The following is a 21,511-nucleotide window of genomic DNA, read 5'->3' on the forward strand; positions in this document are numbered from 1 at the left end:
CAGGCCCTTCCGGCCCCCCAGCCTCCTTCCTGCCCCCAGCACCCAAAGGTCCTCCCTGCCGCTGGCAGTGGCTGGGTCCCAGGAGGCTCCTTCCTCGCTCCTCTCTGCCACAGATGTTCACTGCCGTCGCCCACCTCCTGGCTGGACAGAGCAACACCAATCTGAGTGTTTTCTCACATGGAAGAGCAGTGCTTGGGGGTGGACATGGGGCTTCCTGCAAGCAAGCAGGCTAAGGGTTGGGTTGTTGACACCTGAGTCCCAAAGAATGGCGAGATCCTAGGGCAGGGGACTTTGGGATGCCCAGGTTACAGCTCCAGCCATTTTTGGTGGAAACCGAGCCTACTTCCAGCTGAGGAAAGCAAGTCAAAGGACTCAAGGAAGGAAAAATTTATTTCCTAATGACATCGGAGACCAGCCCCTCCGAAGCCTGTGCTTTGCCAGTTAGCGGCGCGTGTTTCAAAGCTTGTTTGTAAATATTGGCTGAAGGTGGCTGGTGGGGAGAAGATACTTGCACCGTTTTGTTTATAAGGGATGCTGAGAGGAGTTGGACACAAGCTCTCTGACCCTGAAGAGGAGGCTTTCTCTGGCAGGAGAAACGCCTCCCTGATGTCCCGGCACAGAGACAGCAATAACCGGCTCTCCTCGTGAGACTCTCCCTACTCTCTTTACTTTCCTGCTAAATGGCAAACTGAATTCCTCTGTAATTCGATTTTCACTGGATGCTGTACTCACCTGAGCTAGTTCAGAGCTGTTCAGGTGGCCGTCACCGTCTGCATCCAAGCCCTTAAACAGAGATTCCACCAGGAGGCGCTTCTGGGAGGCAGAGTCTTGTGGGCTGTCTCCTTCTCGGAGCGGCTGCAGGTGGGTCTGGAGCGCCAGGAGGACATTCTTCAGGCGGGCATAATTGGCCATGGTGCATGGGTCACCTGGGAGAGAAGATGAGGTTATTGCAACGAGAATCCTCCTCAGTGTGGAGAGAACGTTGATCCGCCCCATTCATGAGTGACTAGGAATTTACTGCGTGTGGTGCAGGGCCCCCCTGAGTGGATAGGACCTGTTTGTCTGTCCACCAATCCATCCCATAAATACCGAGCACCGAACTGATGCAAATGCTGGACAGAGCCTGTTCGTCCATCCCACAGGTACCGTATTTCCCCGAAAATAAGACCTAGCCGGACAATCAGCTCTAATGTGTCTTTTGGAGCAAAAATTAATATAAGACTTGGCATTATATTATATTATTATATTATGTTATGTTATATTATATTATATTATTATTACATCCGGTCATATATTGTAGTAAAATAAGACCGGGTCTTATATTAATTTTTGCTCCAAAAGACGCATTAGAGCTGATTGTCCAGCTAGGTCTTATTTTTGGGGAAACAGTATTTATTGAGCAACTACTACACGCCACACATAGAGGGAATGCCAGATGGAATCTGGAGTTCGTCCAGGGGAATTCACAGCCATAGCCCCCACAGCGGCTTTGGGAAAGCCGGCTCCAATTCCATTTTGTAATAGCTTGTCTTTGCCTTAATCCTACCTTAAAGGCTGCTTTTGAATACTTGGTCTCATAGATTCAGGAGTTTTAGTTAACAGGACTCATAAACCCTGCTTAAGTTAATTAGGTACATTCCCAGAGCTGGATTACTTCAAAACAAACATGTGTATGCAAGTCTCTGACCAAGAAACAAAGGGAAGCTTTACGAAATTAATACCCAAGTGCACAGCCCCTCAGATGCGGGCCTTTTATCACAGGCGTGCGAGCTGCACACCGTCAGAATCACACAGCGTTTTGGCAAATGAGGCCTGTGACGCACTGTGACGTGACAGTTGATCTTGCTGGTGGCGGGCCAGTAGGATAAATGCCACTCAGGGCACAGCCCCTAACAGAGGCCGCAGGGCTATCAGCAGAGCAGGAGAGCCCCGCCAGGCCCACTTCCCCACCTCCCTGAGGGTGCACAGCTTCCTGTGTCTGGCTCTGCTGAGTCCTGGAGAATCGAGCGTGGGCGCCTCCCTGTCCATTGCAGGTAGAAGGCCAACGCACTGCTGGGAATGGGCTGTCTGAGCCCTCAAACACTTCCCCTTAATTCCAAGGCCAGCTTAGGGCACCAGGAAATACCTCGGGGTTGAACAATCACTGTAAAGCAGGGCTGGGGAGCAGTGACTCAAGTCCACTGGGCTTGAGTCTTAGCCTTGCCACTGCCTGAATGTATGTGCACCTTGGACCAGGTGCCTCAATGATTTCATCTGTGAAATGGGGAAAACACTTCCTCCCACAGAGCGCAGTTATGAGGACTAAGTAAGCTATGCATATAAAAGGCGTGGCACAGAGTGAGGACTCATAAAATGATAGCTACTTTCCCCTTATCATTATTAGAAGCACATTTGCTGAACAGTAGCAAACAAGGAAGCTATTTAGTGGGGAAAGGGCTGATGGGGAAGTCTGTCTGTCTCTCCCTCCCTCCTTCCCTCACTGGATAAGCCCGGATGCTTGTTTGTATTTCTAGATTTTCTTCCAATTTGGGGTCAATTGATTCTTGTCAGAAACAGATGCCTGTTACCATTTCCTCTTGCATGTTTATTTAGAAAAAAATCAATTTCTGTGTTCAATATAATCAAATCTATTTGTTCCCTGGGCATCTTCATGCTCTGACAGGAATGGCTTTCCCGTGCCCCTAACTGTGCTGGCACCTCCTGAGCCTGGTAGGGTATCCACACCTGGGAACTCTTAGGGCCACCAGTTGGCAAACCCAATTCTTATGTCTGTTTAGCCGCACAGTGTTGAAAATAGTAGCATTGTCCCACCAAAGCCATTTGAGCCCAGGGGAAGATATGGTAGCCTCCTGGGTTTTTCTTCTTCCTGGGCTTGGATAAAGGTCAGTTTGGGGAACAGAGAGGAATCGTTTTGTCCAACTCTTGCGCCCGTGCCCCCAACAGGGGAAAATCTAGTTCTGGAAAAAGGACTGGAAGTTGGGTACACAGCTAGATGGAAGCTCTGGTGTCTGGTATACGTGACTTCCCGACTCTGTGTGGAGGAACCTGTCCTGGAGGGGCCCTCAGGCTCTCCTAGGGGCAGGCTTTCATGCCCGCATGCTGAGGCTCGTGCACACAGTAGATGGATGTGGGGTCAACAGGAGGCTTGACCCAGAACTGCTAGTGGACAATCAGGTTTCTAAGAACACACCGCAGCAGGGCCACCTGAAGGATGGGCCAGAACAGGTCAGATGGGCAGGGACATTTCATTCCCACTGGTCCCCTCAGCCCCCACCCTTCCTCACAGACCTTGGTGGAGCATAGATTTCTGAGCTCCCTGCTGCTCTGGGCCAGGGGTCTGCAGCTAGACAACATCTCCCATTGGCCGGCTAGGGGAACCATCGAGGTGGGTCCTATCAGGAGGGACACAGCAACATCCCCAGGACCTGCCCCTCCAATCACATCCCTACAGCTCACTGTGAGTTCACAGGCTTCTGGCTTCTCCATGCTGGCACCTGCCCAGCACATGTCTCCTGGTCAGGAAGTTATGCACATGTCTAGACATCAACCTGTGGGAAGGGGGTGCCAGTCTCTGGGGTCTTGTCCCCTACTAGGGCCCACACAGGCCCTACTCCTCCCATCCTCTTACCAGCATTGACTTACAAACTCTGTGCCAGATGTTGGATGGCACGCTGGGGATAGGATAGGATGGTCCTGGGCATCCAGAGTACCCACGGAGGGGGAGCTAACAAGGCTGGGGGTAAGGAAGGCTCTCTAAGGGAGGGGCGCTCAGGATGAGACCTGCAGGGTGAGGGAGTTGGGGGGAAAAAGGCAGAGGAGCAGCATGCAGGCAGAAGGGGTCACGTGCAGGAGCAGGTGGCATAGTGTGTCTGGAGGCTGTAGGAATCTGGTGTGGCTGGGCCAGAGTGCAGCGGGGAGAGGGGAGCATGACGAGGCCGGAGGGAAGTGTGGGAGCTGTGGCAGGAAGCCAGGTACTACACATCACAATTTGCGAAACTTCCTTTGTCTTTCCTTTCTTTTACCGAGGGCCATCAGCTTGCTGGGCCTGTGCTGGACATGGGGGTCCTAAGATGAATGGAGGGGCCTGGGGAAGAGAATCTGAAATCCTTCTTTACTCCAGGAGCAGTTGTGCTTTCCTTGAGTCTCAAGAGAGGACTTGGCCTAACCTTGAATGGGGAAATCATTGGCCCAATATTATCGAGCTCTTTAGTTCCCTGTAGCTCTGGGGAGTCGTGAGCCCCAGAGGGAAGATGCCCGAATGGTGGCATTTCCACACCCATGGAGATGGTCACTTTAGATTCCAAAGTCTACAGTCTCACTGGGACGCCCTTTAGAGCGTCATCTCCTGCAAGGATTGCCCTCTTGGGAGCCATCCCCAAGGCAGGTCTTAGTTCCCAGGAAGCACAGCTTTCTAGCAAGGCATGTAAAAGTGGTAGGTTACCAAGTCCCAGTTTTACTTTTTTCACTCGCGACCCCCGTGGTTGCCCTGTGGGGTCAGATAGGACTGTCTCACCAAGGTGGGTGGTGGGCGTTGGTGAATCTGTCAGCCTGGTCTATAGCTAAAGGCTCCCCACCCTGCTGCCAGTTTCAAACATTCGTCTTCTTATAAAAGAAATGCATGTCCATCGAAAAGTACTTGGAAAGCGCAGAGGAGTAGTATAAGGAAAGAAATCACCTACATTGCCTCCCAGAGCCTGGCTGGATGTGAAGCCGGGCCCTCGGCACAGGTGACAATCAGCCCATGACCACAGGAGCTGAGCCCTGGGCAGCGGAGGTCCGGCCCACACGACCTCTGTTTTCTGAACTCCCTCCTTCCCCTCACAAGTTCCACTCGGTTTGGGCAAGAGTGTCAGTGCCCAAGGGTCGGGTCTTTCTCACCTTCACACAGGTCACCTGTCCCCCATCCCAGCTGGCCCACACGACAACCTTAGCACCACTGGCTACTGACAAATGCTCCTGCCCGGGGAAGGGGTCAGGGGGGGGCATTTACTGCTCCCTCCCTCTGGGCGGGTCTTTATCAAACCTCTGCTCACTCACACTGGCTTCATCTTGGCCCTTGCCCAAATGTGCCTGGCACTCTCTGGGCCTTGCTCCTGATTGGGGCAGGCCTGGGTCCCAGGGGGACCTCAGCCCCTTTGCAGGGAAGGTCCCTGGAGGGGATGTGGCAGAGGCTACACAACCCTCCTCCCTGGTGTCCCCACGCAGGGCCCACTCCTCCTGCCAGACGCCCACCCCGGAGGATGGTCAAGCTTTCCTACTCATGGATCCGGGTGGAGGGACTTTCGGAGAGGACTCTGGAGAGGGGGACACTGGGGTGTGATGTTGAGGTCTGTGCCTTGAACGAGGTGACCAGGGGCTGCCAAGCTGGGACCTGGAGGGGACCTGCTGCGTGAGTGGGCAGGACTGACACAATTAGTTCTACAGAGGTCTCTTCTCACAGGCGTGGAAAGTCATTTAAGTGTTTTCTCTGTGTCTTGGTGATTTCTGGGTAAAGAGGAATGTGTGTCTTCATAAATAAGGCTTTTTTTGGTCTTTTTGGTGACTTTGGCTAGGTCAAAAAGCCTTCTGATGAGGCTTGGAGAATTCTAGGCAAGTCCCCTGCTGACCCATACGCTCGCTCATTGTGCTGTGATGGCAGCGACACACCCCTGTCTGGGCCTTGTCACATGCTTTCTCCTCTCCTCTTTTCCTCTTCGTTCAGCCTCCTCCCGCTCACACATATAGAACCACTTTCCTCCATCCATCTCCTCACTCTCCTCCCCTACACAGCGCTTTTTAGGAGGCTTGTCCTCCATTTGAGCTCCTGCAAAAAAGCCCCTGAGTCAAGGACCTAGGGGCGACGAGTATATCTGCAGGTGATTCTAAGAAGGGTGAGGAAGGAGTAGAGAAGTGAGACTGGGGAGGGGGGAAGCCAATAAAGGGCGGGTTGCCGCTGTGGGCACCTCTGAACTGGGGCTGTGCCTCTGAACTGCCCCATGAGGTGTGAGGGGGCTGAGACGCTTCCATCAACTTCTAGCCTCTTGGCTGAGAGTTGCTCCCGGGGCATCAACCATTCTCCTGCCCTCATCCAGCACGTCTGAAGTCCCCAGATGAAGACCCAGTGCACTCCTGAGGCCAGAAAGCCTTGGAGGCTGAAGATGCAGGAATCTGAGATCACCAAAGCTGCCTGTAAGCTCTGGGGTGGACTCAGGGAGTCTGGATGGTGTGTCATCCACATCTGCTACGTCCCCTCCATGGGGCAAGTTCTAAGCAGGTTGGTTTGGATGAGACAGTTACACACACAGCGTTAAGGGTTAAATGCTTGTTGAACCAGGTAACTACTGAATACGGGGGAGAACGGAGTCCCGGGGCTCCAGGGCAGACAGTCTTATCAAGAAGCCAGGGTGAAGGGACCAACCTGTAACGACCTTGTCTGGGGTCCTAAGGTAGACACGGACTTCTTCATAGGCTGCTGTGTCTACCTGACACCAACTCCACTAATGACAGTCACTGCAAGGCTGGACAGAGAACTGGACAGGGAGTCAGGAGACCATCGGGTTCTGCCTTTCACTCGACGTGAGATCCTAGGAAAGGCCTTCACTGGCCTGCCCTTGCTGCTTCTACTTCCTACCTTCAAACGGCGGCAAGTTAGTCCCTTCCCACCTTACAGGGTCATGACATCAAAGGAAATGTGAGAGGACTTTGCCAAGTCCAAGTGGTCAGCCAGGCCTGAGGGCTTCTCTTAACGAGACGGGCTTGATGTCTCAAGCAGCCGGCTCATGGCCCATTTGTCTTTGTCTCCTTCATCAATGCCCAGCAGCTGGCACAGGTGGCCACTATATCAGCGTTTGTGGAAAAACAGATTTCCTTCCTCTCTTCCCAACGCCCATGGAAGGTCCCGCCCTCGGACCTCTCATCTCCCGCTCAGCCTGAGCCTGACAAGCATCCCTGACAGGCCCTTGGAAGAGCCCAGCCACCTTCCTGCCCACCCGGCCGGCCCCTGGCACTGGCCTTGGGCTTCCTGCCAGCACCTGTGTGTGGGGCACCTCCTGCTCCCAAACCAGGCCTGCTTTGGCAGATAAAATATTGATCAGCCCGCTGAGGAGCCCAGAGTGGGATCCTATTTTCATGTCAGAACTTGGTAATGAACTACATTTATCAAGCCCGTTCTCCATGAGAAAGGTCAGCCGCAGATCTGGCTAAGTTGTTATGACACCTCATTAATCTAGTTCCTTCAATAATTGTCCCTCTTTGAAGAGTCTACTGTTCTCCCATTCTAGCCACACTCCCTCCACACCGAGGGAGATTATTAGAGCAGGAACACAGGCACATCCGCATTTAATGTTTTGAGTAGACAGAGATAGGAAGCAGGTAGCAGCCTCTGGAATTAAATGTCCATCAAAGGAACACTTTCTCCTGCAAAACAAAGGGAAGCAAAGGAGACTTTGTGACGACTCTATCAGCCGCGTGCGCCCCTGCCAGACCGTGCCTCAAAGGGACCATCTCCACTCTGTAATAGGTGAGGTTTCCAGGCCCTGGGATGGGTGGGACTGGGGGCTCCAAAGAGTCAGGGGAAGGGGGTTTTGTACAATGGGAGCAAGGTGGGAGATGTGACCAGGCAGCGAGAAGCTCAGATGTTCGACTGAGACAGGCCATGAGGTGAAGGCTCCTGATGGAGGCCCAGGTCCTGGGTACAGGACGCAGCTGGCGGCAGGTTAGGGGAGGGTGGTGAGGGTGACCGGAAAGGGGCAGCCTCTGCCTGCCTCTCCTGCTTGCTGAGCTCCAGCCGCCTTTCACCATGTCCTCCCTCTCTAACAGTCCGATGCCCACCTAAAGGGGGCCCCGGGCTCTGCTCCCATTCTTCACCACCGCTGCACTTCACCCAGCCTCCCTCTCTGTTCCTCTCCACCCGCTGTTGATTATCAGTCTGCCCTCTCAGACTGGGAGCCCCTCGAGGCTGCGGTCTCACCTTGCTGCAGTGGTATTCCCAGTACCTGGCCCAAATACCTGCATGTAGAAGATGCTCATTAAACATCTGTTGACTGGATGACTGTGGGACCCCGGAGGGAGAGAGGCAGCGGGTAGGCTCAGAGAGTGGCTGCAGCCCAGCCCTGAGGACGGGACAATCCCAGTACCTGGAGTCACAGTGACCGAGGTCTGGAGCTCTGGAGGGGTCCGGGGGCCCATGGCATCCATCATGTCAGCTCTGGGGTGGGGGGTGAACTGTGCGGGAGATGTGGCATGGCAGGTCAGCTCCATAGCTGGTACATGTAGCTGTGCTCAGACGCCCAAGCCGTCCTGGGCTTGCCAAGGGGCACGGACCTGACCTCACCCAGTGGGGGCACCCCAAACCTGCAGCATTGACCCTACAGTGTGAAGCCTGCGTGTCCTAGCCGGGGTGGTGGTGGCAAGGTGGTGTTGCCCTGCTGGGCACTGGGTTAGATGAAAGTGGCTCATTCGAGCCTCCTCTGGTGGGCACACAGCGCCTTGGGAACTGCCTCTGGAGAGGAGGATGATGAAAGTCTCTGCCCTCTTGTTCTGCCATCGCTGGTCAGAGGCCAGGTGGAGCCTGATGCTTGGAAGAGCAGCCCAGGCAGGGAGGCCTGAGGGTGAATTGGGTCCGGGCATAGTTTTGGGCTCCTGAATCAGGGCTCTGATCAGTAAATGAGCACAAGCTGCCCCTGGGGACCCTCTGTGCTCTTGGGAAGAGCTTTACACACAGGCAGAATGGGGGCTCGGGTGGGTGGGGGAATCCCAAGGGCTCTGTGAAGACCCCAGCCCCCGACGGACTCCAGTGAGCTGGCAGTTCTCTCACTGGGGCAGCCCTGCACTTCAGGAGTCCCATACCACCCCCAAATTTACTAGAAAGGGGACTTCAGGACACAGACTATTGAACACCACGAAGGAACTCCTCTGCCATTAGCGGAAGCAATCCCTTTTGGGGATGGGTGTGGGCTAAGAAGCAGGGGATGAGAAGAAAGAAATGCTGGGATGGGGGCTGGTGGGTCAGGCTCTGACATGCCAATATCTGGGGTGTGGGAAGCTCCCTTCCCAAACCACACATAGGCCATCCCTTCAGAAACCACACAGCAGCCGGCCATGCGTGCAAGCCACACTCACTGGACTCCAGCCCTCTCCACCTGGCAGAGGGGCCCAGCCACTAGGCTCAGATACTGAGACCTCCACCTGGGAGGACCCCCAGAGGGCTCCGAGGGAGACACCCAATGTGCCCGTGGCCTGCTGGGTCTGCTCGCGGGCAGGATCCCCTGACCCCCACACAAACAGTAGCCCTGGTTCCCACATTGCACCCGTCGACCTGAGAAGCAATGTCACTCGCCCTTTGACAAAGCTGCGATCTTCACCATCAAAGCAAAAACTTGGCTTAATCGTCTGGCACCGACTCAGCTGAGCGTGGTTGTGTTGCACAGGCCTCGGTTGCGAGGTGTCATTCTGAGATCTATTTTGAAACTGCTAAGCAAGAAGCATTTTACTCCCAGATCGAATTTACGAGCTGCCGCCACTTTACCAGAGTTGAGCTTATGAGGAACAGATGTTTAACTGGATGTAAATTCATGAACATTAACAATCTTTCTGCTGCCATTTCTGGGAAAATTCAATTAACAATAAATGCCAAAACCAATGGGTTTATCTTTAAGATATGTTTTCACTAACATGATATAGTTTTACTGATGGTGTTGACCAAGTCACAAAATTTGGAAAATTCCAGGAGATGGTTACGCAGACATGATATGGTCTCTTCACAATCCCCAAACAGACACAAACAGGGGTACTCAAAGTCATGCCGCCTGGTGACCCCCTGCCGGCTGTTTCTTGGTGCAGATGGGTCACTGTTGCCCACACTTAAGCATCATGGGAAGGTGTTCATGCCACTGGCTACTCCCATCACCTGCCAGAAAGCCGGCCTGCAGATTTTGTTCCCAGGGACTCCCTTTTTGAAAAGCCCTTTCTTCAAATCTGACTTTTCTGCCAAGGCCCAGCTCCAAAAAGCTGCTTCTGTCTGTTCCAAGCTGCACACACTCTGGCTCCTTGGCTCCTTAGGCCTTGAGGGTTGCCTTTGTCTCCATCCCATGTCCTCCAAACACGGTGCCCCAGTGCTTTTGCATCTCCAGCACGAATGTCTTCACTCTCTTAGAGAACCCAGCCACAGGGAGCCTCGGTGGACACTGTCACAGGCCACAGGGGCCCTGGTGAGCTGTTGTCTGCCCCCAGTTTCAGAGGGACTTGGCCTGCCCTCTGCCTCTTCCATCACTTTGAGCTCCACCTGCGTCCCCCAACCCCCCACTCACTGGTCCCAACCTCGGAACCAGCAATGGGCTCACTGCACTCCTTAGCACCTTCCTATCCTCCCAGACCCTGAAGAGGGCCTAGCGTCAGGCTGGTCAACTGTCCTTGGTCAATGTCCTGTGCTCTTTTCCCTGGAGGGCCCTATTTGTCAGCCCATCTGCTTTTGAATGTTCTGGGTTCTTAAAGATACAGGGCCCACTTTGGGCCCACACACAGAATCTGTACAGCTAAGGCTGCACATGCCCTATAACCCTGACTGGGCCCCAGCACACACACCACGCTGAGCACACCTCGTGGGCTCCAGCACACATGCCACGCTGACCACGTGTCTCCTTCTCTAGCTGCTACACCAGAGCATAATAAGCCTGTGTGAAAATATCCATGTCTACCTGCACCTGAATTCACAGCCAGACCCTCATCTCAGTTTTCGCCCCAGCATCAGATCATTTAAATGAACAAAACCCCCTAGACCTTTGTTAGATAGATGGTGCACTTGCTCATGAATGCCTGGTTCAATGGGTGTTGCTATACGGTTTGCCGCTTGACGTTTACAACCCTCTCTGCTATTCCTATTAGAGAAAGCAAAACCGGTTGTCTTCCTGGAAGAGGGATCAACATACACTCTTTATGGTTGACAGGCACATCTATCATTGGACCCAGAGTGAACGAGTGATGTTTGAAAACTGGACTAAATGTGAAGCCCTCCTGGCAGGCCCCATTGAGGAGGAAAGAGACCCCATGTAGGCGCCCCTGGGGTGCTGGGCAGCACCCGCCTCCACCCCCTTTCTCCATAAGTGGGCGCTGCCCTGTCTCTGTTCTCCCAGAACCCCTCTCCACCCACCCTGTGGGCAGGGCACGAGCACTCTGGGCCAGTAGGTGAGGAGTCTGGGGACAGGGAGGATTCTGAGCCTATGTCCCATCTGCCTGGTGTGGCCTGAGGTATTTTTCTCTCCTTGGTGTCTCAGGGGTGTTTTCTCAGACACTGTAATCCTCAGCTTCTGAGCCAAGCCAAAGAGACACTGGGTTTTACAGACAACAGGCAGAGATGCTCCCCCTCCCGTGAGAGGGGTGCATGGAATGCCAATCAGCGCCTTCGAACTGGGGTCTCTCAGAAGCAACTGCCCAATGTTAGTGGGTTCAATACTTCCAGTTGTAGAAGCTCTGTTGGACTCGTGGGGACAGGGACTTTAGAAAGGGAGAGATTAGAGGAAAACGGGGTCTGCTGTAAGCCAGGGATTCTGGCCTTTCTGTGGGCCCGGCAGGAAATGGCATTTCAGAGAATTACCTGAACAGAGGTTCTTAGACCAGAGATGACTCCGAGAAGTTTCCTGAGATTTGAAGATTTACCTTAACCTCTCTGACTGATACAACTGACAGTAAATCCCAGGTCAAAACAAAACAAAACTTCACAACAAGTCTGAAGGAAAACCACAGCGTTAAGGGCAGAAGTTTGGAGGACTGCGGGTGAGTGAGTAGCCAGAGGAGAACGAGAAGGCACTCCCTGCATCGGGCTGCTGTCCTGGGGCTCGTCCATACCGGAAACAGCACCGTTTGGACAGCCTGGGGAGGGAGCCGCAGAATGTCTTGTCTCTGTGAACCTCAGCCCCCAGCAGGATGTGTCTGAGCGATGAGCAGACTGAGGTTGTTCTGCCTCGGTGTCCAGAACTCTGAGCCTGGCAATAGGAGGACCTGGGACGCACGGGGAAGGGGGGCAATGGGGACTGAAGGGGAATCCAGGGTGTGGCTCCTTTTCCACCGAATTGTGTGATCCCAGACCCAGCTCAGCTGTCTCACCATCTGCCCTGTTCACTCCACAAACACCGCTAAGGTAGCAGCCGTGATGGGACTTTGCAGATGCGCTGATTCTCGTGAGATTCACACGCTGGGAAACCGCTGGGCCCTCTCTGCTCCCCATGTGTGTAAGTTCTCGGATCCCAAGAATGCCCTCATTGCTTTCATCCAGCATGAAAACGAATTCAGATGCTTTCAGAGGGTCCAGGACCCACAGGAGATGGGAGTGACCGGAACCCTCCAGGAGTCCCACAAGGAGAATGTATACAGCTTGGAGCACACCTGCGGGCGGGCGGAGAGGTGGGGTCACTGACCCACAGCTGGAGGCTCTTCACACCTGAAATCCTGGCAGGTGCCCTGTGTGTGTCCCTGTGAATAAGGCACAGCCTGCATGTGTCATGGGATTAGCACTCTTTACCTCAGCCTGGGGAATGTTTACCTGTCTTTTTTTGAGTTGGGCTTTGAAAATGTGGTTAAAAATTTCATAAAGAACTTTCCACACAGAAGGCCAAATCTGAGAAATCACCTGGGGAGGCTCAGAAATGCCACTTGATGCTAACAGCCCCTAATAGAAACAGAAGCCATCGGTTAAATAAGGCAATCACACTCTCCCCTTGATTTGTGTTTTTCCCACTAAGGGGGCTCTGTTTGACGAGTAATAGTGTTCTGGGAAGATTTGCAAGAGTGTGGGGTGAGATGTACGGTTTTTCATTTCTTTTGCAGCCCATAGCACTCGACACAGAGGACACTGGATAAAAAGTCCTTACACGCGCAGACAGACAGGCACACGGCTGTGGGTTCAGGTGGGCAGCCCAGTGACATGGGTCCTGTGCCAGCACATCAGCCCCAGCCTTGTCCCCCCACCCCGTTTGCCTCTTAGAGATGCCCACACAGCCCACTCAGCACAAACCACAGGCCACAGCCCCCAACAGCAGGGGTAAACGCTTTGGCAGATCTAGTCCAGACTCTTCATTTTATTCATATGGAAATCGAGACTGAGGAACAGCATGAGGCCACCTGGGGCCTGGGGAGTTGGTGACAGAGCCTGCCTGGCATTTTGTGCCCACATTCTTGGGGGCCTTTCCCGCCCCAGTTCCACCTCCCTTCTCTTCTAATTCCAGCTTTTCAGCTCTTGCAAGAAACCCCACGAGACATAAATAAAGCTGTGGGGAAGGATCAAGGAGGCTGTGATGGGGAGAGGACAGGATTTTCTGTAGCATGAGGAGGAGGATGAAACCCTGCCCAGACATGAGGGCCTCTTCCTGGGAAAATCTTGTCACCAACATGCTGGCAGATCCTGACTTTTCCTGCCAACAGTCTTGGCTCAGGGATCCAGGGTCCGGGCTGACCCTGTCACCCAGTGCTTGGAAAAATAGGGGATCCACAAAGATGGGGCTTTCTAGGTCCTCCAATTGAGAGGAGTGACCTGTAGCCAAGCCCCAGGGCTAGTGTCCCTTCCAAGGGAGCAGAGGCACACTCAGTGAGGGCGTTTCCATGTGAGCAAGAGGCTGACCTGATTCAGGTGGAGGGTGGTGTCTGAGGATTATGGGAAAGAAAATCTAGAAAGATCCATTTTGCAGGATGGTCTTCCAGGCCCTCAGACAGCTGCTAGAGTGCAGATAGGCCGGGGAAGAGAGTGCATGGACCCTGGCCTGTGCCGAGACGGGCCCTCAATGCCCCATGTGTGACCTCTGGGGCATTGGAAGGCCCAGGCCTCACCCAGGTCCCAGGACATCACTTAGGGCAGGGAGAGGCCTGAGAGCCAACAGAAGATCTCTATTTCTACTCCACTAATAATTGTTATTGCTTCCATTCATAAGTCTCTCCTCCTTTGGTTGTAGAGTCTAGAAATGGTCCAACTTCCGAAATGATACTGTAACCGGCACTATTAACTTCTTAGGTAGTTCCTTTGTGTTCTAAGTGTGGTGCTCATGCCACAGAGCCCTTGTGCCTGCCACGCCCACTGGGTCATTTTCTTCCACGCTCACACAAAGCTTTTCTTAACCCTCTGGCCTCTGCCCTCTTGCTGGGACCTCCGCTCAGTCGGCTTTAGCCAACTCTCTGATTTGTCGTGCTGTCTCCTCTTGCAAGAGGCAACCCGACTATCAGTTACGCTTGGGTGGGGATATCAATGGTGCATAGTGTGGGGCGCTTCTGGGTGCTGGTAAGGTTCTGTTTCTTGCTCTGGGTGCTGGTCACAAGGTATGTTCTCTGTGAAAATTCATTGAGCTATACACTTATGATTTATTCATTTTCTGCATGTGTTATGCTTCAATAATAATGCTTATTTAAAGAGGCAGCCCGATGTTTCTCAACATCTGGAAGATGTCTGTTGGTTTGGGTAGAATTGTTGTCCTTGGCCAGACACAGGCCTGGGAACATGGAGGAGGGAGTGAGGTGGGGGGGCGGGTTACCACGTGAAGCAGCAGCGGTCTGCCTGGTTCCCATGCCTGTGGGGCATAGCTCTGGTCAACAAACCATCCTGGATTGGGCATCCTTGGGCCCATCGTCTTCCCTGGAGGCATTGTTTGTTAGACAGCTCAGGCCTGGGTCTCTGGGGGCATCCTGGCCTCACCCCTACACTTAGCTTCCAAGAGGTGGCTGACCCAGGAGGCTCTCACAGACCACGCCCTGGCCTGTTCTGCCTCCCTCCTGGACTTCCAAGGTTGTGAGGACTGAAATGAGGGTTTTAGCCCACCTGGGACTCGACTTCCACGGCCATGGTTTTTGGCTCATGTGGCCCAGAAATGGGCATCAAGGGTCACCTGTTCAGAAGGGATTAAGATGGATCCTTCTGCCACCTCACCGCACGGTCCAACTGTTCCTGACTCGCCTACCAGGATGGATGGCATGGTTAGCGCCTCAGGTTCAGCATCACCAGAACCTACAGAGTCCATCTCCTCTTTATGAGACGCCCTCCGTGTCAGAGTGCTGGCCTGCGCTCCTGGGCACAGCTTGAGTCTCTTCTCCTAGAAAGATGTCTCTGGGCAGCACCCCTCCCCCTGTCTGTGGCAAGCAGGGCCCAGTCCTGGCACTGAACTTTCAACATTAACTGTCCTAAGGCTCTCACTTGCTTTCCAGTATGTGGTACACACCTGCCAAACAGCAGGGGTCTCGTGGACAGGAAGGCTGTGCACGCTCTCTGCAGTTACTGCACCCACCACGAGGGGTGCTTGGTAACTGGCGACGAACTAATTGACCCAAAGCAACATGAATTTCAGGTAACTTACACTGAAGGAGAAGAGGGAGATCTTTATAACTCTTCTGAACATCTGGCTTAGCACAGATGGGCAGCGCTGTACGTCACTCCTGCTCTGAATTCACCAGCACGAGAGTTACTGCCAGGCTTACCAGAACTCTACATCTCAAGTTGAACACAAGCCAAAGAGGCACACGGCAAAGAACTCTGAACCATCACCACAGGATGGCCGTCCCCCTCATCTGGAGGCCCCAGAAAACATACTTGCCTCCTCCCCAGCAAAACTGGGCTGTCTAGCTGGGGGAGGAGGTAGGGGTTGGGGGAGTGACAAACAGCACAGCCAGCCCGAAAGTCCTTAGGTCCTGTCCCCATTCTCTCAACAGATGTGTGCTGACACCCCCTTGCACTTGGATTGTGGGCGTGCCAAGCCCTGGGCCAGGCATCAGGACAGGGAGGGGATGAGGCATGAGCCCTGCTTTCCAGAAGCCCAGGCCCCAGGACAGGAAAAGGGGAGCAGAATAGCTGGGCTGCATCTTCCCTCCTGCCGCTGGGCAGGGTTGTGTGGGGGGCTCAACTCAGGGAGGCGTCTTTCCCAGTAAGAGTGCTCACCCTTCCCTGTGTGGGGCTGGGCTGGGCCCATCGGTTCTACCTCTGGACCAAATGAACAGGCTTATCAAGCAAACCACAGAGCGAAATCATGCTTGTATTCTAGGTGGGGGCTTCTGTCCCTGTAACCGAAATGACAAAGGCAAAGGTGCACTGTCCAACTAAGAAGTGGGCCATAAATTCTCCTCTGCAACTAATTTGTGCACATGCTTTACCTAGTTTTTAAAAGGAGATGAGGTAGAACTGGCAGTGGCCGGCTCTGCGTGATTAATTGGGGGCATTAGCACTGAATAGGAGCCCACAGCGTCTTCAAGGAGTGGATCTGGGTCGCAGCCACCTGAGCAAACAGCCGTGATTATGGCTTTTAAATGACTTAGTGGAGCTAATGGGTCACAGAAAATAGTGTGGGGCTAAAAGTAAATATAAAATGAGGGTGTCTGCTGGCTTGAAAGTGGGGCTGCTATGTGGGAAGACCAGCAATAATTGTGTTTAAAATGCCACCCAGGTCTTAGGAGATTCTTCTCCTGGCTCATGGGTCCACGTTTCAGGCTGCACATTACAGGGTCCATACTGCACACCTCTTAGCTCTTTCCACATGCACCAGGTATCAAAGGATTGTCGTCCCATTCATCAGAAAGCAAACACAAGAGCTGGAAAAGCGTCCTTCTCAAGGTCAGCGAGCTCAGTGGAGTGGATTTAACTGTTAAGTTGATATGCAGTGAGCATTCTGGAGGTACCGTTTGAAGAAATGGAGATTAAGTATTGAGAACAGTCATGGCTCTTGCCTACAAATCACCTGTACTGTGTGGCCCTAGATGAGGCTGTTTGGGGGATTAGTACAAGTGTGGAGGCTGTCTGGCAGAGGAGCTTGGGGGGATGTGTGTATCACAGGTTGTATATGAGTATGAGACTGAGTCCCTGCAAATGTCTGTCTCCTGGGTCTTCCATGGGGAAATGTCTGGCTGGCAGGTGAGCTTGGCAGCCGGTACTGGGCTGGACAGAGCCAATGACCTCTGACGGCCCTGCCCTCCTTGGACATGGTGCTTCCAGAGGGGCCCGGTTTACCCTTTCTGCCTCTGTTGCCCTGGCCCAGCCCACTGTGTGCACTCGGCAGCTGCTAACCACCAAGGATGGGGCACTCAGGCCACTCACTGGCCCTGCCCATGGATGGCTGCAGGCATGTGTCCCCATCACACTCTGTTCCTGGAGGCCCAGGTGGGCTGTGCTGTCCTATTAATGCCAGTGCCCCTCTCTGGAGCAGCTCCTATGGGCAGAACATGGGCATCGCCCCAGGGCTGGCCTCTCTGCTGTGCTCCATTATCCTGCCCATGAGGGCATGGCTGTGTCTCCCGCCCCAGTGCCTTTCAGCGTTCCCAGAAACTCTGGTTCTTTGGGTGAGGGATGACATAAGCTGGAGTAGCCTTCTGGCTGCTCCCCGGTAGACTCTCGGTCCTCTCAATCAAGGACTGGAGCAGGGGCAGACTGAAGAGATCTCCACCCACTGTGCAGCCCAGACCCTCACTGGAGCTCCAGCCTTATACCCTGCCACTGGTCTAACATCTCCCCACGTTGTCCCGCAGGTCCCCTGGACTCAATGTGGCCCAAACTGACCTCGGCATGCTCCTTCTTTTACACCCCAACCCCAGCCTGTGGCCCCTCCACCAAAGCCCCCAGCTGCCCAAACTACACACCAGGCATTGCCCTTGAGGCCCCACCCATCCCAGCCAACAAATCCCCGTGCAGGTTATTTCTGCCTCCTAGGTCTTTATTGCACTCCCACTGCCTCTACGCCAGTCTAAGGAAACCAGCAGCACTACGTGGATGACCAGTCCTCCCTGCTGGGGCCCTGGATTCCAGTCTTGCTCCACCAGTGCCCCTCCACTCAGCAGCTGGACCAATCTTTGGGGCTCCCAATTGCCCTCGGCATAGAGCCAAGCTGCCTTCTTGGCCCGCAGGGCCCTTGACTGGCTCAGTCCCTCTCCAACCTCCCCTACCCCCATGTGCACACCTGCTCCAGGGACCCTGAGCCACCTTCAGTACCTCAAACTGGCTGGCATTATCTTGGGTCATGGCACAACAGCCCTACCTTGCCCCATTTTGGACAATTCCTAGTCATCTTTGGGTCTCTGCTGGCACAGAGCTGTCCCTGCATGTCACCTCTGTACTGCTCCTGGCTGGGTTCACAGCCCTCCAGGGAGCATCCTCAGAGTGCCCTGGACACCCGCTCACAGCACTTATCTCTGCTTCCTCTACTTGCCCACCATGCTCCTCCTGTCACGGCCTGAGAGCCAGCGGGGTCCTGGCATGTGACTAGCACCGAGCAAGCACGTACCAAAGAAACGAAGGAAGGACGGAGCAATGACTTTCATCTACAGGTGCTTCTACTGAGACACGTGTAGCCTCTAAGTTTCCTTTTGACCCAAGTCCGGATGCCACAGAAGAGCTACTGGGTTAACTAAACACATTTGCCATGCTCACAGGCCTTCCTCCTGCCTCTGTCTGGAAACTTCCTCTAGTCAGACTCAACTCCTTCACATAAGTGGGGACAGGAGAAGAGAAACAGTGACAGGGAGGCCCAAGCGTGCAGTGCTGTGATAGTGAGCCCTGTCCTGTCAGGGAACAGGCCTTAACATCTGGGCTCTGTTTTCTCATTGGTGCGTAAAAAATACGGGGACTGGAGTCAGTGTGGCTTGACGGCCCTCCCTTCCAGTTCTCTTCTATTTTTAACTTTCCCTCACGTGTGTTTACAGGACAGGTTGGAGGCTGGGTGTGCCTGCCTCCCCCATGCACTCGTGTTCTGGACGTCTGTGTGAGCAGAGCAGCACCAGTGTGCATGAAACTCTGGTCTTTTCTCCCCGAGTCTGGTCTCCTCATCTGTATGAGGGGGCTGATAGCCTCTGTCCCCAGGGTTGTTGTCAGAGCCAGTGGCCCAGGATGGCACCTCGCCTGGCACAGAGGAAGAGCACCTGATGATAGGGAAATCCTCTTCACATTTTACATGGGTCAGGTTCCCAAGACCTCTGGGGTGGGGGGTGAGTGTGTGGTCCATGAAAGGTTCTGGGAGTCCAATCTCTTTCCAGGGGAAACACCTCCAGGGCTTTGACCCCAGGGCCCAGGCTAAACATCCCTCTCTTTGGTGACACTAAGGGGAGGGGGCAATCATGAATGAGTGTAATGGAAATATAAATTGTCTTACTTCAAAGCAGGCACTTTAATGTTGTGTAATGACCGTTATAAAGCTCTTTTCCGCACACCACTAATAAATACCTCAGCCCACGCCACAGTTCCCAGTATATCTAAAGACACCAGGAGAAGGCAGGAGAGCCATAAAAGAAACATAAAAATACAGTTGCAGATGAGCCTAAGACTCATTTCTTTGAAGTTTAATTGATGGGAAAAGCTTCTGGCCCCAGAGAACTTAAAGGCCCATCATGCGGCTATTCGATTAAGCGTCTCCATATCATGGACCACAGTAAACTGGATATCATTACGTGGTAATTGCAAATACATTAATAAAATGATGATGTGGGTTGGCTCGTGACATAAAAAAGGAATAAAATAATTCACTCAGATAACTCAGCAAAAATGTATAGTCTGCCCTAGAAACTGCTGGAAACAAGGGTTGTTTTGGTCTCAGTCTCACCAGCCCTCTTGAGATGGGACCCAGGTCTCTACTCTGAAAAGCCCTCGGGGTAGACGGCATTGCAGCTGGGCTTCACAGACCCTGCTTAGGTCCAGGTATGTGACACTTGACGGTCCTCTGAAGTTACTGTGCAGGGAACCAGCAGCCTATCCGTGCTCCTGTCACACAGCAGGGAGACGGAGAAGGGCTCTGGTGGCAATGCCCCTGGACAGCTCCTTCAGCCATTGCCTTTCTCCTAAACTATTAGAGGAGAGAGTAAAATATGTATGTGGGAATTCAATTACATTTGCTTTAACTACTCCAGGTCTAAGACAAGGCCAAGGTGACTATCCTTAACCATGGGCAGACTTCCCACCATATGGTAGCCAGTTCAGCTCCTGGCTCTCACACCCCAGTGCACACAGAATGCTCACCACCTATTCTAGCATTTCATTCACACACACGGTCACAGGACTCTCCGCCAAGGTCCTGCGTGTGTGCGTGCGAGTGTGTGTGTGAGCAGAGGAGCAGGGGGTGAAATAAACAGCATGGAAACCTTGCAGGGAGGAAACCTCCTTCCCTGTCTCCCCTGTTCTCATCTGCAAGTGGAGCACAAGCCAGCTACCAACACCTTTGTATAAACTCCAGATTGTGTCACCTCTCTGTGCCACCACCCCATGCCCTGCTCTCTGCTTGTCCATATCCCCTCTGTCCTTCCAGGCCTACCATGAAGCATTCTTCCTCTAGGAGACCCTAGGTATGAACCTTGGATATACCACTTATAAGCTATGTGACCTCAGGTAAGTCACTAAACCTTTCTGAAGCCCATTCACGAAGCAAGTACAGTAATAGTACCTATCTTATTGACAGGTTGGAGGCCGCCAGTGCATTGCAATCTACCCCTTGCCTCCAGGCCCACAAGAATGCAGATACCCGTACCAGGTGTGGGAGAATTCCCAGTACCTGTCTAGGCAGGTCTGTCTCTCAAAGCACTCACAGCTTCCTGTGTGACCTCCCCAGGACCCGAGCCACTTTGCCTCTGGCTCTGGCAGCTCACATAGCACTCTCACGGGGGTGGCGGGGGGGACCCAGGAGTCCCAGGAATTGACAGGGATCTGGGACCAGATGACAAGTGGGCAGGAAGGAGAGCTGGCGAGGGCCGCCCAAGGGGAAGGCAGGGCTGGAGACTCTGTGACGGCATCAAGCCAAGCTCAGGTAATGGCAGGTTTGGAGCCAGATGGGACAAAATCGCTAAACCCTACACGGCCAGAGAAAAAGGCAGGAGGTGGGATTCGCGGAGAGGCCTGTGAGGGTCACAGGGGCTGAGAAGGGGCCGGCGCAAAGACAGCTGGGAATCGGAGAAAACAAAGCCATGCCTTCACTACCGCAAAGCACACTGGCAAGAAAAGTGTGGAAACCTTGTGTGAGTCACCCCCGAACGAGCAGCATGGTTCGTCTTTCACTTACAATACCTCAGTCAGGAGGCAAGCTGTTGACTTGCTCATTTGCTACATTTTCACCCCAAACACCCAAGGAAGGAAAAACATTTGGAGTCGGCTTCTGCCTATCAGCTCTGGCAGGGGCTGTGTAGTGGGGTCCAGGAGCACCCCGACCAAGAGCCACCCACGAATCTCTATGCTGCTGTGGCGTCGTGGCCCAGACACCGGGAGGTCTCTGTGCTTCCACACACACACACACACACACACACACACACACACACACACACACGGGCACGCGCACACAGAAGGAAGACGGCAACGATACAGAGATAACACGTGCACTTGGGGCAGGTGGGGAGGAAGGGGGGGGGGCGTTCTCCTGCAGCCTGGACACTGGGAGCAGGTAGCAGAGATGGGATGTTAGGAAGGGCTGCTCAGGGCCAGGGATGGGCAGCAGATGGGACCAGGCTCCCCAGACCAGTTCCCTCAGGGATAGAACGTCAGCTTGAGCAGGTCCTTGGGGACTTGCGTATATGTGTTTGATGGTAGCTCCTACTGAACCGATAGTGT

General features: G+C 53.6%; 1 protein-coding gene across 3 annotated transcripts in view; it reads right to left on the bottom strand.

Annotated features, from left to right (window-relative positions):
• The window catches only part of FSTL4 (follistatin like 4), a 373,767-nt gene that overhangs the window by 108,490 nt on the left and 243,766 nt on the right, over window positions 1-21,511 (bottom strand). For all 3 annotated transcript variants that reach the window (XM_081035343.1, XM_081035342.1, XM_081035341.1), the window contains exon 5: window positions 733-926. In XM_081035343.1, the coding sequence (XP_080891469.1) occupies window positions 733-926 (194 nt within the window). The remainder of the gene's footprint in view (window positions 1-732; window positions 927-21,511) is intronic.

This window comes from Rhinolophus hipposideros (genome assembly GCF_964194185.1).
Source record: "Rhinolophus hipposideros genome assembly, chromosome: 23".
NCBI classification, from domain to species: Eukaryota; Metazoa; Chordata; class Mammalia; order Chiroptera; family Rhinolophidae; genus Rhinolophus; species Rhinolophus hipposideros.